The 19178-nt window shown below is 40.6% G+C and overlaps 1 protein-coding gene across 2 annotated transcripts in view; it reads left to right on the top strand.

Annotated features, from left to right (window-relative positions):
- The window catches only part of ap3b1a (adaptor related protein complex 3 subunit beta 1a), a 65852-nt gene that overhangs the window by 19713 nt on the left and 26961 nt on the right, over positions 1-19178 (top strand). For both annotated transcript variants that reach the window (XM_073477819.1, XM_073477820.1), the window contains exons 8-22: positions 593-748; positions 1706-1803; positions 1896-1950; positions 2039-2110; positions 2367-2429; positions 2516-2648; positions 2731-2840; positions 2948-3124; positions 4885-5071; positions 7221-7351; positions 8692-8836; positions 9106-9283; positions 15012-15168; positions 16886-16934; positions 17597-17700. In XM_073477819.1, the coding sequence (XP_073333920.1) occupies positions 593-748; positions 1706-1803; positions 1896-1950; positions 2039-2110; positions 2367-2429; positions 2516-2648; positions 2731-2840; positions 2948-3124; positions 4885-5071; positions 7221-7351; positions 8692-8836; positions 9106-9283; positions 15012-15168; positions 16886-16934; positions 17597-17700 (1815 nt within the window). The remainder of the gene's footprint in view (positions 1-592; positions 749-1705; positions 1804-1895; positions 1951-2038; positions 2111-2366; positions 2430-2515; positions 2649-2730; positions 2841-2947; positions 3125-4884; positions 5072-7220; positions 7352-8691; positions 8837-9105; positions 9284-15011; positions 15169-16885; positions 16935-17596; positions 17701-19178) is intronic.

Below are 19178 nucleotides of genomic sequence, written 5' to 3'. Positions count from 1 at the left end.
TGTGCTGTTGTGATGTTCACCCGCCAGATGTTTCTAGTGAAATAAAACACCAAATAAATAAAAATAAATATGATATGATCGCTCTTTATGCTGCTTTACTTGATGCGAGGTAGAAATGTCTAAAAATATGTATGATTCCTAATTATTATTGACTTTTTTTATAATCTGAGCACGGCAGGCAGAGTGACACTTGCAATCATCCACCTCACAGTCAGTCAGGTGGATATTAATGGAAGATGGTTAAAAGGGGCTCTATGTAACAATTTGTAGTAATTTTCATGTATTAATCAGTTTTTAATCGGCCGTATGTGAGCGGATTGTAACTTGACATGAAAAATGAGACCTTCCCCATCTCTCTCTGTTGTCTATACAAGCCTGTGGATAATTTGTTTAAGTTGTTTAATGCTGCTTGGACTCGGGTTGGATTTTCAGCGACAGTCCGAAGGATGTGACTTTATGCACCTTCTCAAGTTCCTCGTCTTCGCCTCTCAGCTCCGCTAACAGAGAGCAACAGTAGCTAGTTCAGAAATGGACAGAAGTTCCTCAGAGCCCCTTTAACCCTTCAGTGTGTTTTGTGTTGTTTGTGTTTCAGGGCGCCATCTTTGATGAGAACAATGAGAAGACGTTCTACGAGTCTGATTCTGAGGAGAGAAAAGAGCAGACGGAGGCCAAACCCTACATCATGGATCCAGACCACAGACTGCTGCTCAGGAACACCAAACCTCTGCTGCAGAGCAGGAACACTGCTGTGAGTTACACTTACACACACACACACACACACACACACACACACACACACACACACACACACACACACACACACACACACAGCTATTTTCAAGCAGTAGAGTCAACACACGACTGACATAAAGATGATTGAAATATATTGTTCACAGTGTGAGAAAGTGTAGGGTGTGTAAATGTTTTCTAACTTGTTGAGAGATATAAACATTGATCAAGGTTTCTCTGCTCGTATCTCACCGCTGTCTTTGAAATAAAAGGTCCTGTATGGACGTACAGGCACTTCAAAATTCAGTATACTATACTTTCCTACACGCACACCTGGGCACACAGCACAAAAACACACATACCTGACAGAGTACCCCCCCTAAGAGTAGGGAAAAAAAAGATAAAAACCAGAGTGAGTGCAGATCTCCATCACCCAGCAGCCTCAAGGTCTCTGTCGCTGTGTAGCAGCGGGAGGAAAAATGCTCCCAAATGAAAGTGTTGATTAAAATGTGACATGCTGTGTCTTTTACTCGAGACAACACAGTGACATCCTCCATCTTCATAGACGCCTGAGCAACCTTTCATTCTGCCTGCAACGATGGACACACGTCCGCCTGCTATTTAAAGCTCCGCTGAAAAATTACCTTCATAGATTCATGTCATGAGTGTCTTTGTAGAGCGCTGAGAGGAGGAAGAAGGCATTTAATTGTAGCTCGGGTGGACAGATGGTACAGGGATATGCTGTAGTGGCTTTATTATTAACAATGATAATAATAGTAGAAATAAAACACAAGTTATAAAGTGCTTTTTACAGTGATAAAAACATATAATCAAGAAAAAAGAAACATGTAGAGAAGTGTGGAGCACAAAAAAACAGGAAAAAGAAAAATCAAACTGATCACCCAGAATGTTGCCTGAGAGATTCAAATACACAAATTTTAATTTCATCTAATTTCTGTGTTTTGGTGTGTTTCAGGTGGTGATGTCAGTCGCTCAGCTCTACTGGCATTTGGCCCCAAAACATGAAGTCAACATAGTCACCAAGTCACTGGTTCGACTACTAAGAAGCCACAGGTGATGAAAAAACACTATGCCGCACCTGCCTGTTGCCTCATCGTCAGTCAGCTGCTGTTGATGTCTGAATGTTATTTTCTGTCTTTTCACAGAGAGGTGCAGTATATCGTGCTTCAGAACATAGCCACGATGTCCATTCAGAGGAAGGTGAGTCTGCACAGCTGTGAAGAACAATAATGGTGCACTGCATCGACACGGGCGGTCTAATAACACTGAATTATCTCCAAACAACCAGGGGATGTTTGAGCCCTTCATGAAGAGTTTCTATGTGAGATCTACAGACGCCACACACATCAAAACACTGAAGGTAAACACCAGTTTAATGTGAGGAAAAGTTTGGTTGTGGTGGAATAACACACAGATTATATCAGCGTTATTTAAATGTTTTCGACACATTTACAAACTTGATTCTCTCCTGCAGTTTTGACAGTTCACAAAAGGTGATTTCCTGCGTAACTAAAGGCTTTACAATTATTTCTGAAAACTGTTTGACAAGATCAATATGTTATTGATTGTTTCTTGAGCCTTCATGCCAACCACCCTCTCCTTTTTGATCTTTGTAGTTGGAGATCCTGACCAACCTGGCCAATGAAGCCAACATTTCCACTATTCTGAGGGAATTCCAGGTTTGTTTCTTAATGATTACCTGTCGCTGATATCCACAGTTAAGTTTAGGGTTGGTTACTTACATTGTTTCTTTGTCTTTGTTCAGACCTATGTGAAGAGTCAGGACAAGGCGTTCGCGGCGGCCACCATTCAGGCCATCGGCAGGTGTGCCACCAACATCTCTGAGGTGACGGACACGTGTCTGAACGGTCTGGTGCTGCTGCTCTCCAACAGAGACGGTAAAATGCCTTCATTGTGCAGCCTCGCAGTGTTTTTACCTTCCTCAGTGTATTAATGTGCTGTGACTGACTGTCTTTGCAGAGACTGTGGTGGCCGAGAGTGTGGTGGTGATCAAGAAGTTGCTTCAGACTCAGCCCACACAGCACAGTGAGATCATCAAACACATGGCCAAGCTCTTCGACAACATCACTGTATGTTTCGTCTTTGTACTTTTGATTTGTGGTTGTTCAACATGAACGTTTAGACAGGAAGAAGTGTTTGTGCTCCTGACTCCTGCTCTTTCTCTGTGATTTGTCAGGTCCCGATGGCCCGAGCCAGCATCCTGTGGCTGATGGGAGAGTACTGTGAGAGGGTGCCAAAGATCGCACCTGATCTCCTCCGTAAGATGGCGAAGACTTTCACAGCAGAGGAGGACATAGTGAAGCTGCAGACGGTCAACCTGGCAGCCAAACTCTACCTGACCAACTCCAAGCAGGTAGAAAATCGAATCAGTGAAAATCCTGTTCCAGCATGTCGAAAACTGAACAATGAGCAAATATTGTGCCGGATTAACACAACAGAATTCTGAAATTGGCAGTAAATGTTTAAAGGCATTTACACACCGGACACTCAAACGCTATTTGTGGTGCAAATCAGATAATAAAGGGGTAAGTCGTTCACCAAATGAACTGAAATTTGAAAGCATATTTTTTGGTTCTGGGACCAGTTTCGTCTTTTCTCAGGGACAAACTGAGCGCGGGGACGAGTGACAAACTGAAGGCAGCGTTGTTTTACGACACACGTCTCACGAAAAACTGAGAAACACGTTTTTGATTTGTATCACTACGAAATCAGGCGATTAGCGAGAGAAGGGGATGAAAATGGAGAGACTCACGCTAAAATTGGTCGTGTTGGTCACTTTTGTCACATCTTCTTTATGGTCTTGTGTCCTTTGTCATTTTATACAGGCTGAAGACAAACAAATCTACGAGTCTTCCTCTTGATTTTGGACGTGATGTCAGTTTTGCACTGCATGAGTGGTTGATGCCTTCATTTGCGGTGCAAAAGCTCGTCCTCCTTCCGAAGAATAACGATGTTGCTTTTTAGCTGTGTAATATTTGCTTTCTGTTTCAAATACAGTTTGAAAAAATATTGACAAAAATGTTGAAATTGATAATCTGAATGATTCCTTGAAGTGTTTTATTTTTCAAGATGCAGCCTCGTCTTGATCACTTCTGCAGCTCAGAGCGAAGTGCTGCTCAGGTTGAAGATAGAGCTGTGAACGAGACGGTTTTAATGTAATGGAGCATCTCCGTTCACAGCCTGGTGTCTACAGGCCCATTCAGTCAGATGAGGTGATTCTGGCCTCTGAGCGGCTTTATGAGCCCAGACGAGCCTCCTCAAACGAGCACATCATTACACCTCCAGCTCCTCGTAATGTGTCGGGGAGCAGAGAGAAGGAGAGAGGGAGAGACAAAGAAAAGGATTTGGGTTATAATGTTTGCTTCACTGCAGCAGTAATTTCTGTTTTTACGCCTGCCACAATGATATACGTCAGTGTAAGTGATCGTCCTCCCTGTTTTGAGACGGGACGAGTTTTTCACTCATCCAGGTTGAGATAAGAACCAGAATATGGGAGCAAAGAGGAGGTTGTATGTGAAGTTTATGGCAATACTCTAGTTCTTATTGATTTTTAAAGGAATAAACCTTCTTTCTTCTTCTTTCAATTAAATAGACTCTCCGGCTCTGATATAACTGATGCTATAGCAGCTACGCTAACCTCTTGAGGAGCCGCCATTGTTTTTTTCTAAGGAACAGTTGCTTCTCTCGCTGGTTGTCACATCTAAAAACCACACCAGCTGCCAGTAGTTCCTGAAAGGATGCTGATTGGCCAATGATTATATGATCTCACAAATCCAGCTGCCTCGCAGAGATCAATGTGATGTATCTGCTGTATGTCTTGGCAAAAAGCGACTGGTGACATTGAGCTCCTGGAAATACAAGATTTCAGCTCTATACTTGACTTACAGACGTGAGGGTTGTAATGATCTTCTGTCAGAACAGACAAAAATAAGTATATCAAATAAAATGTTGAAATATTCCTTTTAATGTTATTTTTCCTGCTCATAAAGCAGTTTCATGAACATCCTTCACAAAACCTTTACTCCCAAATGCTCGTCTCTTTATCCTCTTCCCCTCTCTAACATCTCATCGTACTTTTCTCTTCCAATCTCTTCACCTCCTCTCTGGCTCCAGACCAAGCTGCTGACCCAGTACATCCTGAACCTCGGCAAGTACGACCAGAACTACGACATCAGAGACCGAACACGCTTCATAAGACAGCTGATCGTGCCCAACGAGAAGAGCGGCGCCCTCAACAAGTACGCCCGACGCATCCTGCTGGCCCCCAAACCGGCCCCAGTGCTCGAGTCTGCCTTCAAAGGTACTTCATACATTTGTAATATCAGCCCATTATCTTTATTTTGAAAGGTATTAAATCCTCTCACTGTGCTGAACGTTTCTAGATTAAAAACCATTCCTCTCTGGTAATTCATCTATTTCTCGTCTATTGGCTCTATCTCAAGAAGTACGCAGCGTTGATTCAGGTGGTGGTTTTATTATTCTGGTGTGTCTGTCTCTCTGAAGGGCAGTTAGGTCAGACCCCCTTTACCTTGGACTAATGAGATGGGTAAATAATTGAGCTAATGCTAACCTTTTTCAGACACTCGGAGGGAAAAAAAATCTCCCTCATTTAGCTGTCTCTTCGCTCTCTCTCCCTCCTTGACAAAAGGGACAGAAACTGCCTCCCGCTGCATTAAAATTCAGAGGCAGTTTGCACCTACTGGATGTTTATGGAAAGCGTTAACCACCCCTGTCATTCTTAATATTCACAAGTGAAGTCTTTTTTTCTCGTTTTTTGTTAGAAAAGCAGAGTTTTTAGAGCAGACCTCCCCAGGCACAGATACTGATTACCTTCCTGTGTGAGAGAGGAGTGAATGTGTGCTCACAGAAACAGAGAGCTGAGCTCTTTTATTAAAGGTTTCCATATGCATACAGTGAGAGTTTAAGCACTGGCTCCCTCGTTAGGAGAGAATGATCTCTCTGCCACACACAACATGTCCTTTATCCTTTAATTACCTCCCCCTACTGAAGTAAAAGTACTAATACACACTGTGAAAATACTCTGTTACAAGCAAAAGTCCTGCATTCATCAAATTATAAGTAAAAGTATGGTACGGAAGACCAAAACTGCCAAAATCAAAAATAAATAAATAAATAAAAGGTTATAAATGTGTTTGTGTGTGTCATTAAATCAAACAAAAACATTTATAACAAATTTAGTAATTAAGTAATTTATAAAATGTGACATAAATTGATATTTCGGTTTCAATTTAGCTAAGTTGTCAATTTTATTTATTTATTTCATTTTTAAATTAATCTATTAACTACGTATTTATTTCTGAATGATTTCTGGATAATTTTCACTTTATTTATTTCCCCAAACGTATTTCCACCACCAAGAAAGTTTTGTTTGCGCCTGTGTCTTTTTGTTAGAGGATGAGTCTCGGTCCAGAATAGACCTCAGTAACTTTTGGTGCAGATCCAGATAAAGGGACAGATTTTCTTTCTCATTCTCCTTAACACTGGGAGATAAGGCGTTTCTCAACATTTGCTTTAGATTTTAGGGAGTAACACATGGATCTTGATGAAAACAATCAGGCGTATTTAGGTGGCTGGTATGTATGAGTGAATATAATTTGAAGCTGCTGCTTCTGAGTGCCATTCTGGTTTATGTTTTTTTCTTTTTACATTTCTTTATACATTTCTGCTACATTATGCAAATATGCATTATCCCCCCCCCCCCCCCCCCCAGTCCCACCAAACTGTGATTGATTGTGACTGGCTTTGAATGGCAGCCCCTCTCATTTGCATAATGGAGCAGAAATGCGTGAAGAAATGCAAAAATAATAATAATACAGAAATTTAAAGGCTTGTGGAAGTAAGTGGGGGAAAATGCAAAGGGAAAATAAAACAAAAAATAAATACATAAATGAATAAATACATTGATATATAAGAATCATAAATTGTTATTCCAAAAACTATAAATAAATTAAGTGGGAATGTAAATAAACACAGCAAATCAAAGCAGAAATATTAATTTGTCACATTTTATAATTAATGCCTACATTTATTTCTCATGCATTTACCCGGATATTAGTTTATTTATTGAGTCATTTATTTGTGTAAGTATTATTTTGGCAGGTTCTGTCCTCCATAGTGTTTAGGTATAATCAGGAAAATGTACTTGAAGTATTCAAAGTAATGCAGTAAAGTGTCCCTGCAGACTGTTATACTCTTAATGATTCTCATTAATGTAAAAGCAGGTTTATACTGCTGTAGCTGAGGTGGTATACTCGTATAAACTGTTGTGTACTTTATTTATATAAAAACATTATATTTTAAGTTTTCCTCTTGACGTAGGGGAGAAGAAGTAGATAAATAATGTCCTTAGTTAAATTCCACCGCTGGCCGTTTGTTTTTCACCACACTCATCTTTTTTGTTTCTTTTCTCTTTTCTGTTCTGCTGTCAGATCGAGACCGGTTCCAGCTGGGCACCCTCTCCCACAGCCTCAACATTAAAGCTACTGGGTACCAGGAGCTGTCAGACTGGCCAGCTGTTGCTCCGGACCAGTCTGTGAGGAACGTGGAGGTCATTGAGCCGGTAAGGAGTCCAGCCTCCTCACACACTCCTCATCATACTAACACTTCATGTGTCCAACTCTAAATCCTCTCTTCACTTTCAGTGTCTCTGTCAGACATAATGAGGCATTTTTCAGCCTGTAGTGGTGTGAGATACATCATCATTCACTGTCATGGTTTATTGAGCTGAGACAATTTGTTGATTAGTTAATTAGCTGATCGTCAGAAAATTAATCAGAAACTATTTTGATAAGTGACTCAGGTTCAGACTCAGGCTCAGGAGACTTTATTTGAACCTGTGGGTAGATTTGGTTTGCAGGAGAAGACGAGGCGTCCATCTTAAGACAACAACACTGACAACAGACAAACATTAATGAAGATGATAAAAGTACTCATGGCTTCACTAATCAGGACGTAAGAGAGAACTAACAATAAAAAACACTGAAATCAATAGCCACCAGAATAAATGCGTTAAAATCCAGTAAAAACTGAAGAAAATAAATAGATGTTGCTTCTGTAGCATCCGTGTAAATGTGGTACGATTTACTCATCTGAGTGATAGCTGCTGGAACAAAGCTATCTGCCTTCGAGTAATATAAAGTAAATAACAAGACTCTGTGTGTGTCAGACAGAGAAGTCTGAAAGTACTGAGAGTCGATTAACACATGTTGGGTTCAGTCTTTTCAGAGGATTTGTTGACAAGAAGAAAAATAAAGAATAACACCGACCTTATCCATGAGACAAGTTATGAAATAAACACAAAGCAATATGAAAATATACATGTGCATGGGATTGGATCATTAAAAGATAAAAATAAGTTGTAATGAAATACAGCAGAGAAAATATGATCACAGCAGGAGAGTGTAAGATATGATTGATGATGTAATTAGAGGCAGCGGTGATCAGAAAATGTTTTAAACTTTTCTGACCTCCAACATCATCATCGTTCAAACCTCGTCTTCTAGGATGCTTCATTTGGAAATTAACCCGCATTCAACTTTTGGTGCCTCGTTATAAGTTAAAGAACAAACATTACAAAAATAAAAAAGGGCTTTGTTTTCAGTGAGGGAAGTTATTGATTCTGCCGAGTACCAGCTCAGACTTTATCTTTGTTATGCAGAAAATATATTTCTTCTTCTTCTTCTTCTGCTCCTCCTCCTCCTCCTCCTAACTTTGGTCTTAATAATAACACTGTAGTTGAATGCAGACAAATGGTTTATTTTCTGCCCACTGAGCTCCTTCAAAGCAAAATACTGCCTTTGAATAAGATGTTAAAATGATTAAAAATACAGATGTACACTCATCCCTAAATTATGAATCTCGTATTTAATTGACTCACTTCCCTCCACTGTATCTGCTCAGGTGAAAGAATGGGCACCGTTGGTTGGGAAGACCAAGAAATCTAAATCTGAAGACAAGTTCTACTCTGACGATGAAGAGGAGAAAGAAGAGGAAGGATCAGAGAGCAGTGGCAGTGAAGACAGCAGCAGCAGCAGCAGTGATGAAGGTTTGTTTCTGTCTCTGTGTTGTTGACGATGTATGTTTTTATCCTTTAGATGTGGTAAGATCTGATGATCTCAATAGTTTAAATCTATTTTTTTGCTCGTCAACGTCTCGTCTTAGTCACAGAGAAAAGGGAGAAAGAACATTTTTTTGTCAAAGTTTTGTTGAACAAAATTATCATAAACGTGATCAAAAACACGATTTGAAAACTTGATGATAATATGAAGATTATTACTTTAATTCATCAGGCTGATGTTTGATATGTGTCTACAGAGTCGGGCAGTGAGAGCGAGGAGGAAAGCAGTGAAGAGTCCGAAAAGACCTCCAGTGATTCTGGAAAGAGTTCCAGTGGATCTGAAAAGAGCTCCAGTGAATCTGAAGCAGAACAAAAGAAGAAGAAAAAGACCAAAAAGGCACCACTGAAGAAGAACAAGCCGACTGCTGCTGACAGGTACAGTGAAGTCCCACCTGTCTGTGAGACTCTGAAGGCATCACTTTTCTTCCTGTGAGCTCTGTGTCCAGATGTTTCCTGTTTCGTTCTCTTTCTCTTCCTCTTCCTCACTTAGTTAAAGACAATATTACAGAATAAACACTCAACAGTTGAGCCAAACACAAGGAAGCCGAGTCTACAGTGTGATAAAACTTGTATTTGTAGTCAGCAGATCATGAACACCTAAGCAAAAATACAGACAACCCTATAGTATCAAATATGATTAACGTTTGGTTTGACACTTGTAAATATTTGAATATCAATCCTTCCTGGTCACATTTTAAACCAGGATCCAGGATTTTCGGTTGTGGGCTGATAAGGGGTTAAGGAAAGTGCACAATATATACAGAGAAGATTAAATATTAATGTCTTTCTCAGAAATATCAACCAAATATGACATAACATTTTTTATTTATTTTTTTTAAATATCTCCAAATTAGAAATTTTATATCTGTCTCAAAACCACTCATTAGATAAACCTGGTATTTCCTCATTAGAGGAAGCAATCGTAGGACGTTGTTATGATAAAGGTTTAATTTCATCTTTGTATGATTCGTTTGTGTCGGGGTCTCATGAAGGAAGACATGGGTGATGAAATATCTTCACAACACTGGAGGGGGTGTGCAAGAAGGCTCAGACACAAACAGTTAGCAGTAACCTGAATCTCAGTCACTATAGATGGTTGATACGTACATACATTACCCCGTCAAACTGCACAAGTTTAATGATAACATCCCTGATATGCATCAAGTGTAATGAAGCAAGAGGAACAGTGTACCACTGAATGTGTGAAAGTGAAATCCTTTTGAAAAGATATTGATTGAACAGATTGTGTGTGTGTGTGTGTGTGTGTGTGTGTGTGTGTGTGTGTGTGTGTGTGTGTGTCTGTGTGTCTATGTGAGTCATAGTCAACAACAAATGTGATCAGTGCTTTGCTGCATCAATAAGCTCAAACTCCCATCTGTTCACAACTTTTGCCATTTTTATTGTCTGCATGACAACCCACCTGCTGCCGTGAGACTTCCTTCTGTTCAGTTTGATCTTCTCTTACCTGAACTCACAAATATTTCATCCAGCACAAAAAATCTGACGTTGTGAGGAAATATGATTCTTATACTTGCTGGATTTTTATGTTTGCTCCGACAACAAGGACGTCAAAACAAAAACAGAAAGAAACACAACCAAAAACGAGATTTAGGCCGTCAGAAACATGAAAACTTTAGAGAAACAGAATTATACCCCTTTCACACTGGCCAGAAAACCCACTTAAACCCGCTAACATCTGGCTTTTGTGTGCAGTGTGAAAGTATATTAGGTTTTACTCCCAGGCTAGTTAACCCCGCAGTAGTCACTGGATTTTATGGCCTCCCGCTTGGCTCGGCTGTGATTTGAACACAACATCCGGGTGAAAACGCTCTCCGCTGTAGGCGTGAAGCTGTGACGTGTGTTGAAGTTAAGGTGATTAGCTTGTTATCTTTCCATCTGTCTCTGTCGAGCAGCTTGAACATCATTCAGTCGGCGCTGAGTTTGAAAGAGAGACTGAAGTTAAAGATATTTAAAAAGTAGCCGTTGTCTGTGGCTTCAGTTCCTGTCGGCTTCCTGATCGTGCTGAGCACGTGCAACTCTTCAGAGATCAGAAAGAAGCGAGATGTCTCACTCACTCAGCAACTTCAGCTATCAGTTCTGGAAAAACCTATGCATCTTATTCAGAATATTATTGATTAAGACTTTTTAAAACAAGTTTAACGATGTGTTTGTGATGACGAACGTGACACACAAGGGAAAAAAACAAAGGCAGACTCAATGTGAACAGAGTTAATTGCCGATTTAAAAACCTCCGTATATGCGCTAATTTCAGTGTAAAAGTGGTATTAGATGCTGTCTTTTCAATTCCATGCCTAATTCGGCTGTGCGTGGATGCAGCTCCCATGTCACACTGATGTAATTATTCACTCAGTGTTTGTTGTTATTTGTCGATAGTTGATCTGATGTTCAAACCGGGCTGACTGTTAAAGGAAGTTCCTCTTTGTCAGTTGTTTTCTCTTCACTTCCTTCTGTGACCTTGCTGTTATTTTCATCCTTCAGCTGCATCGTCCTCCTCGCACTCAGCAGAGACACAAGCTCTTATCTTAAAACGCCTCATACTTAGATAAATGAACAGACCAGACCTCTATTTCCAGTTATTGAAGAGTCTAACCTTTAGATCCGGTTGCAGCCGACTGGGTAAGTGCACACATCTGAGTCTGTCTCAAGATTACACCAGCACTACATCACAACTTAATGTTGGAGGGGAAATCTTAAAAAAATGAATAAAATTGTAACAAAAACATAAAAAATTTGGTAATAATGTATGAAAAAGTAAACGTAAACAACACAAACAAGGGTGCATTTTGAAAATAGATGCCGTCTACACAACTTTAATAAAGGGTGTGAACTCTACATTTAGTCCCTGTGTGTTGACAAACGCACTAGTGTTCAAGTTCAACATACTCTGGGTGTGTTTCTGTTGTCTGGCTCCACATCGAGGCATGAGGGTGCTCAGATAAAAGTGGAGAATGTAACTACAAACATGGACAAGTCTACAGCAAGAGCAGAATATTTTAAACTATTAGACAGATAGAGGAAGAAGTTAAACACATAATCACAGTTACAGCTGCCAAATGCAGGAAGGACAGCTGCCAAAAAAGTGTCCGACTGTTTGGATTAGTTCATTAACAGACTTATAATATCACTGCCTCATCATCTACAAGTCCTGTACTATAGATCTGACTATGATTACGTTATAAGTACCGTGTTTCCCGGAGGACGGATCCTTTTTTCTAGAAAGAACTTGCATCACCACCATGTTGTGTTATCAAACTGTATTAATTTACTTGAATTCAACAACATTTTCAGTGAGAAATATTTTACATTTAAAACGATCTTTTAGGAATCCTGTCTAAATAATCGTTAATATCTCTGAGGGAATCTGTCAACTGTCTTTGATTGACAGCTGTCGTGTCACGATGCCCCATGTTTCCCAGCACACGACTGCGTTGGCTGTAACGTTACTGTGCGACTCTCACGTGAAGTTGACGGACAGTTTTTTTTTTTTCCTTCTGCGAGAATGATGATCATGAATCTGTGTTCAGCTTTGCTGCTTCAGTGTTGACATCAGTGTTGTTTTAATCGTTGAGCTGTCATATTCATGTGAGCGTTAAGTTCCTTGTTCATATGCTGAAGGCTTTACTCGTGTGTGTGAAGTGATCTGGATATGAAGCATCAGTAGCGAGAAAAAATACAACAGTTTGTAAAGTTATGAGACGGAATCCTCTCCGTTTCTTTGCTTGACTGACAGGTGTGTGACGGAGCAAAATAATATGTTAGTTTCCAAAGTTATAAGAAAAAGTCTCCTCTCCGCTGATGTGCCTCGTTAATGTGTTAATTGATCTGCAGCTATATGAGGTGTCAATAGTGCAAAATAATATATCGTTTGAGATAAAACACAGCCCTCTCCACTCCTCCGCTCCCGTCGTAAAGAAAATAAGAATTCAGCAGAGGAGCTGCTAGATACATACAGTATGTACATACTGTATGGGGGATATACTGAAGTACTAGACAACTTGTGATGTGTGTAGACAGTTTTCATCTTATTAATTCAGCTGAAACCCCCGTGGTGTCAAACATTTAACACACATTTAATCAGTCAATGAAAGTCATCTCATGACACTTTACAATTTGAGCAGGTCTAGACCAAACGTCTAGATAGTGGCGAGAAAAACAGCCTTTTAACAGGCAGAAACCTCGAGCAGAACCTCGATGTCCTCGAGTACACCCATCACAATCCACATCGAGCTCCACAGGATCTTCTATGAATGATAAAGAAGGTGGTGCTTTTATGCGTCTTGATCTGTCATCTCACACATAACCTGCTCCGGAGCTATGTTACCATGGCGATGTGCGAAAAAGTGAACCAGAGTCGTAACACTGAAAACCCAGAATGAATCCTGAAGTGACCTCGCGAACCACAACGCTCACATCAAAGTACAGCGACCTGATCAAAAGCAGGAAACTAGAGTGCATGTAAACACAGCAGTCGACAGATTCTGAGGCGGAGTAACCTTACACCAACTTTAATATAATCTATGAGAGACACACACACACACACACACACACACACACACACACACACACACACACACACACACACACACACACACACACACACACACAAGGCTGGCAGAGCTGCCTGAATATCGTTAGTGTGAGTCCCATTAACAAGCTAATCAAGGAGAATCTTCCTCCAGTAGCGTAGCCCACATTTACATGGCTAATGGATAATGACTTTTGATTGGTCATTTAGCAGCCTGGTGTTACCAATGAATGAGATTTGAGTCATTACTGCTGAATATGCTCACGTACACTCTCTTACACACCGGCAAATTTAGTTTCTTGTGCACTCTACTTCATTTGCTCACGGACACACAAACTCACAGCGAGTGTACCTGATTTCAGTGTGTGACAGGCCGGCGGCTGACCCTGTTCTCTCCATTAGAGAGTATAATTAGAGCAACTCACCCCAGTGCTCAAACACACACAAACACGCGCACACACACATACACACAGTAATTAGAGCAGCTCACCCCAGTGCTTCCACAACAAACACAGCATAATGCCCTCATTATGGCCCAGTCATTTCAGGCAGGGCCTAATCAGGCCCACAGTGATTTATATCACTTTTTCCTGTTCGCAGCAAATGAAATCTGTAGGCCAAATTAATACTGGCTTTTCATCATCGCCCAAGTTAAAAAGCCAGTTACCGTCACAATTCCCCTCATTAATTTAACGGCTGAAAATCCCAGGCAGGCGGAGTAAACACTCATTATCGGGACAAATTGAAGAGGGACAGAGCGAGTGGAAGAGAGAGGAGAAAGATGGAAAAAATCTTTTTGAGTGAATTAACTTCACAAACACAAACAGATTGATCGCTGTTGTTCTGACGTCGCCACGCTTCAGTCTGGATGGAAAAGACAAAACAACATATTGCCCAAGTTTCCTGGTGTTTTTGAGACTTTTTCACAGGTCCAGAAACTTTTATGGTAAAGCAGTTGGTTTTAAGCAAGCAACATATTTCAAATACTCAAAATAACAGCAAAAATGTTCCAATATTATTTAATAACAAAAGTCTGCTGATTTCCGACAAGCATCTAATATAGAGCTGCTAATTTCATTTTTGCATTTCCAGGAAACTTCCGACTGGTTTCTGTTTAATTTCAAACCAGTTTGTGTTTAACGTCCCGTCAGCAGACACCAAACTGAAGTGCGTGTTTGCAGCTGACTGTAAATATCAACTTTTCTTATTTGCTAATTTACTCCTGCCTCAAAATATGAAAAGAGTGACATTTAACTTGAGTAGTGTGAAGACATTGTCAGGCCTCAATAATCACTGAAGGTCAGTCACCTGATTCTTGGTTATGAAGTTGTTTTTGTAAACACTGTCTGTGTTATCAGTGTCCATGTGATCGATGCAAAGTAATGTATGTAATAATCTTAATAAAGCAACAAAAAAGCTCAGTAACACTCAGAAACATGTTTGTAATGTTTTTATGCTTTAATGCTCTTTCTATCTAACAAAACATGTTTATTATGCAGTTAATAACACTTCTGTGGTGTTGTTAATGTTAATAGGCCAGTTTCTCGTGTGTTTCAGTGACTCAGATGAAAACGGTAACGGACCTGTGGCCCAGTCGAGCAGCTCGTCAGCTGAAAGCTCCTCCGGCTCAGAGACCGACTCCGAGGACGACTCAGATTCAGACAACATCACAGCACAGAAGAAGAAGAAGAGTGAGGCCAAGTCCAAACCAAAGGTGACTTTATGATTCATTTGGGCCCAGACAGTTAATGTGGATCAAGGATGAATAACTGAGTAGCAGAACAGTTTCTTACTTTCTTATTCACAGTAACAGTAAAGTTCCAGCACTTGATTATCTTTCATTATGAGCGTTTTCATTTATCCAGATTCTATCTCAAAGTGGAAGATTTTAAATATTTCTTTGATTAAAAATAACAAATTTAGTGGATTATGTCGGAATAATTGTTTTAATGGCTGGTGGTATTAGACAGCTCCAAGAGAGTGGAGCCAAGATATACTTTTTTCATAAAAGCATAAACATCAAGAATTAGTTCAAATTAGTTAGAATTAGGAACTGAGGGAAATTAATCACCAACTATTTTTTGACAACAGATTAATCGTTTCAGTCATATCTGGTTCCAGCTTCTGAGATGTGGAGATTTGCTGCTGTTCTTTGTCATTTAGGACAGTTAATGAAGTCTTTGTGTTTTCACCTGTTGGTTGGACAAAAGAAGCAGTTTGAAGACGTCACTTTGAGCTCTGGGAATTTGTGATGAGCCTTTTTCTCAATTTTTTTTGACATTTTACACGATCAATCATGAAAAGAAGGTTTAGTTGCAGCCCTAACTGAGTTTATAAAGATCTTTGTAGCCGTGGCAACACATCATAATCGTGTACTAAACACAACAGATGCTACTTTCACGCTGTTTTTAAACATGTAAAGTGTAGTTTTGACCTAAGGCTTCTACATTTGTCATATTATAACGTGTAGCTTCACCTCAGTTTCAGTCAGAGTTTAATGTTCATCCCACATCTAAGACATTCGACAGTATATCTTGTTTATTTAGTGTAGAATATGATATTATTGTGAACAGGATAATGGAGAAAACACCAAGTTTCCCCAGGGAGTTCCCCAGGTGCACATGTGGCGAGAGCGTCGACATCACAATCTATACTGTGGGATATAATTCTGCTCCTCTGTTATCAGCTTTATTTTTCTCCTCTAGTCTTTGATTCGTCCCTGTTTCAGCCCTCGGCGTCTTTTTCTCACCTGTTCTGCTCATCACATTATTTCACCCTCCCTTTTCTTTTCTGCACTATGAAATTCTCATTTCATCCAGTTTGTCATTTGGACATGGCCTATGAATTATGCATCTCTCTCTCTCCAGACCTCCATTTACTAACAAGGTTTCCGTCTCTATTACCAGCAGCAGCACGCGTCAGTCAGAGAAGATCTGATAAGATACGGCCTCTAACTTTATTGTTTGTTTTCACTCTCACTCCTCTCTCCCTCCTCCGTCCTGTTGTTGTGTCTTTTCTTCCCGTCTGCTCAGCCCGGAGTACGCAGAGTGGAATTTTATGGTTCTTTATGTGACGCGAGTGGAGCCGTGGTTGGTTAGGAGGCTGTGGAGAAGCGCTGATAAAAGCGCTCGTATGTTTAAATGCGTTTTTATTGAGCCTGTAGCGGTGCGAGCTGGAGCCGTGTGTTGTAATTCCCACAAGTCAACAGCTGACAAGTCGGCCTCAGCGGCACGAAGTGGCGCGTATCGGTTGTGACACGACACTGTGCATGAGTGGTCGTTGGAAATTCCAGACATGTTACAGATAAATACAGTTTTTTGGGATGAATGTGTCGCGACTGTCAGCAGAATTGAAACATTTTATCCTCAGAATACAACAACACAATATCAGTTCTTTTGTTTTGAGTCGTGATTTTTCTGTTTGTTTTTCAGGTGGAGGTGAAGTCCAAGAAGGAAGTGTCCTTACTGGATCTGGATGACTGTGAGTTCATCAATCACTGAATGTCCAACATTTATGAGCTTTGCCACAGCTCATAGTGTGTTTGTTGTTGTGGTTTTAAGTGTCCTGTCCAGATATGTTGAAGCTTTAAGTTTCTTTAGCTTCAAATTTAAATTTTATGTTGTGACAACACTGCGCCTATGGTCTGGTTAGGTTTAGGCACAAAAACCACTTGGTTAGGGTGAAGAAAATATCATGTTCTAGATTAAAATATCTGGATCTGTCACCACCAACACAGCTGGAAAATGAAATAAAAAGTCTAGTTGAAAATATCCAGTGGTTTCACACCTTCCCATAACTGATACTCTTAATACTGATGATATGCATCAGCTCTGTCTGTGCTTGTACCACCATGGCTATGTTGGGGGCGTGGCTGATGCCAAGCACTGTATAGTTGTGACATCACAATGTTACGGAACTCCTGACGGATCGTTTAAAGAAGCAGTTTCTGAATATGGGCTGTGTGGTTTAGCATTTTGATACTTTCACAGTATTTATAAATTAATCTCACTTTCTACAACACAGGACCTTTTAAAGCTTCAGTGACGAGAATTTGAAAAGTCTGCTCGGGGGCGCCATCCAGTGGCAGAATGAGAAAACACACACAGGCTTATTACGTTTCTGTGTGTTTGTGTTGTTTTTAGTTTCTCCTGCACCCACAAACGCTCCGAAGTCGTCAGTGATCTCCTCGAGCCTGCTGTCCGACCTGGAGGGCCTCTCCCTCTCCAACGTCTCCTCCACCATGCAGGTGAGTCCACCTGTGTGTGTGTGTGTGTGTGTGTGTGTGTGTGTGTGTGTGTGTGTGTGTGTGTGTCTCACACAGGGATGACATTTCCTCTGTCAAACTGTGTGTTGAGAGTCGATTGTTCCTCCCTGTCAGAGCGGCCGAGCAGCGTCTGAGATGGTGAAATGAGCCTCTCTCCCTCGTGGAACATTTCTGCCTCCGATGGCAACTATTGACCTTTTCTGCCTTCTTATATTTATAGCCAGTCAGGACGGTGCGACTGCTCCGCCTGTTTCCTGTATCTCTTATAGTCTGTCTCTCTCACCCTCTGTCTTCCACACCCTTGAACTCTATTTCTGCGTCTCATCTATAAGTCCTCCCCCTGCGTTTGTCTCCCCCTCTCTCCCCCTCTCTGTCACCTTCCATCTCTCTCTGTCAGATGTTGTGTCCCTCGTGTCTCCGTGTTGTGTATATCTGATGGTTGACCTTTCCTCGTGTGACGGCTCCTTTCTCTCCTCAGTGTGTGAGCGCCTCTGCACGTCTGTGTATTTTCTACCCTGTCTCCCCCCCCCCCGGGAGGGAAATGTCCAGACCATTCTTTCTGCTGTTGCTGTGTCTATTTTGTGTCTCAGAGCGACCCTGCGTTAACTCTGCTCCTCTTAAAGATGTAGAGCAATCACACAGGTGTTTGACATGTGCTTTTTTTATGGAAATCACTTGAATCTGATTTCTTTAACAGTTTTGCTGTAAATAAATGACTCTTTTTAGTTTTTAAAAAATAGCTTTATGTATTTCCCTTTTTTTTCTCCTTTGATTTGTGCACACTGCCCAGATTGATCATGTCACGTTCTACTTGGTGGGTTTGGAGTACGTGGGTGGGAGGATCTCATGTGTGGGGAGTGCCACAGTGTGCCTTGTTTGCCATGTGTACTGTATCTTTTGCAACCATAATGCTGCAGCTCCCTCCATGGAAAATACTCTCTTATTATAACCGTCAATTTTGGTATACCGCTACAACCCTATACAGAAGTATCTGCTGCCGTATCATCAGACCACAGCTTCTTTCCTCAGACTGTGAGAATTCATCCTCTGCTATTAAATGTAGTTTTAATGTTCAGAATCCAACCCAGTGAAGAGAATTAAGAATATTTATATAGGACAAGCCAATCTGTCAAACATAGAGGCATCTGTATTAAACAGAGGCTGTTTCATAACAAGTTAAAAACTCTTTGTAGTTTGCTTAGTTATTGATCTGTGGAGTTTTTATTTGATTCATTTAAACGTTAGAAGGAAGTTCCCAAATCGCCTGCTGTTCAAAATATGATCTCAGTATGCTTTCCTCAGTATGGGCATTAATAACTCCAAATGTTTCACATAGTTTGACAGTAACCCTAAACCACATACTATAGGTTGTAGTAGTGAACCTCAGAGGAGGGATCCCTCGTCAGAAGGTGTCGTATCTGCAGAGTAGACAGAAGTAGAAGGAGTAGAGTTATAATATC

The sequence above is a fragment of the Pagrus major genome, chromosome 12 (assembly GCF_040436345.1).
Source record: "Pagrus major chromosome 12, Pma_NU_1.0".
Classification (NCBI taxonomy): Eukaryota; Metazoa; Chordata; class Actinopteri; order Spariformes; family Sparidae; genus Pagrus; species Pagrus major.
Note: the sequence above shows the minus strand (reverse complement) of the source record. Positions and strands in the feature narration are given on the sequence as shown.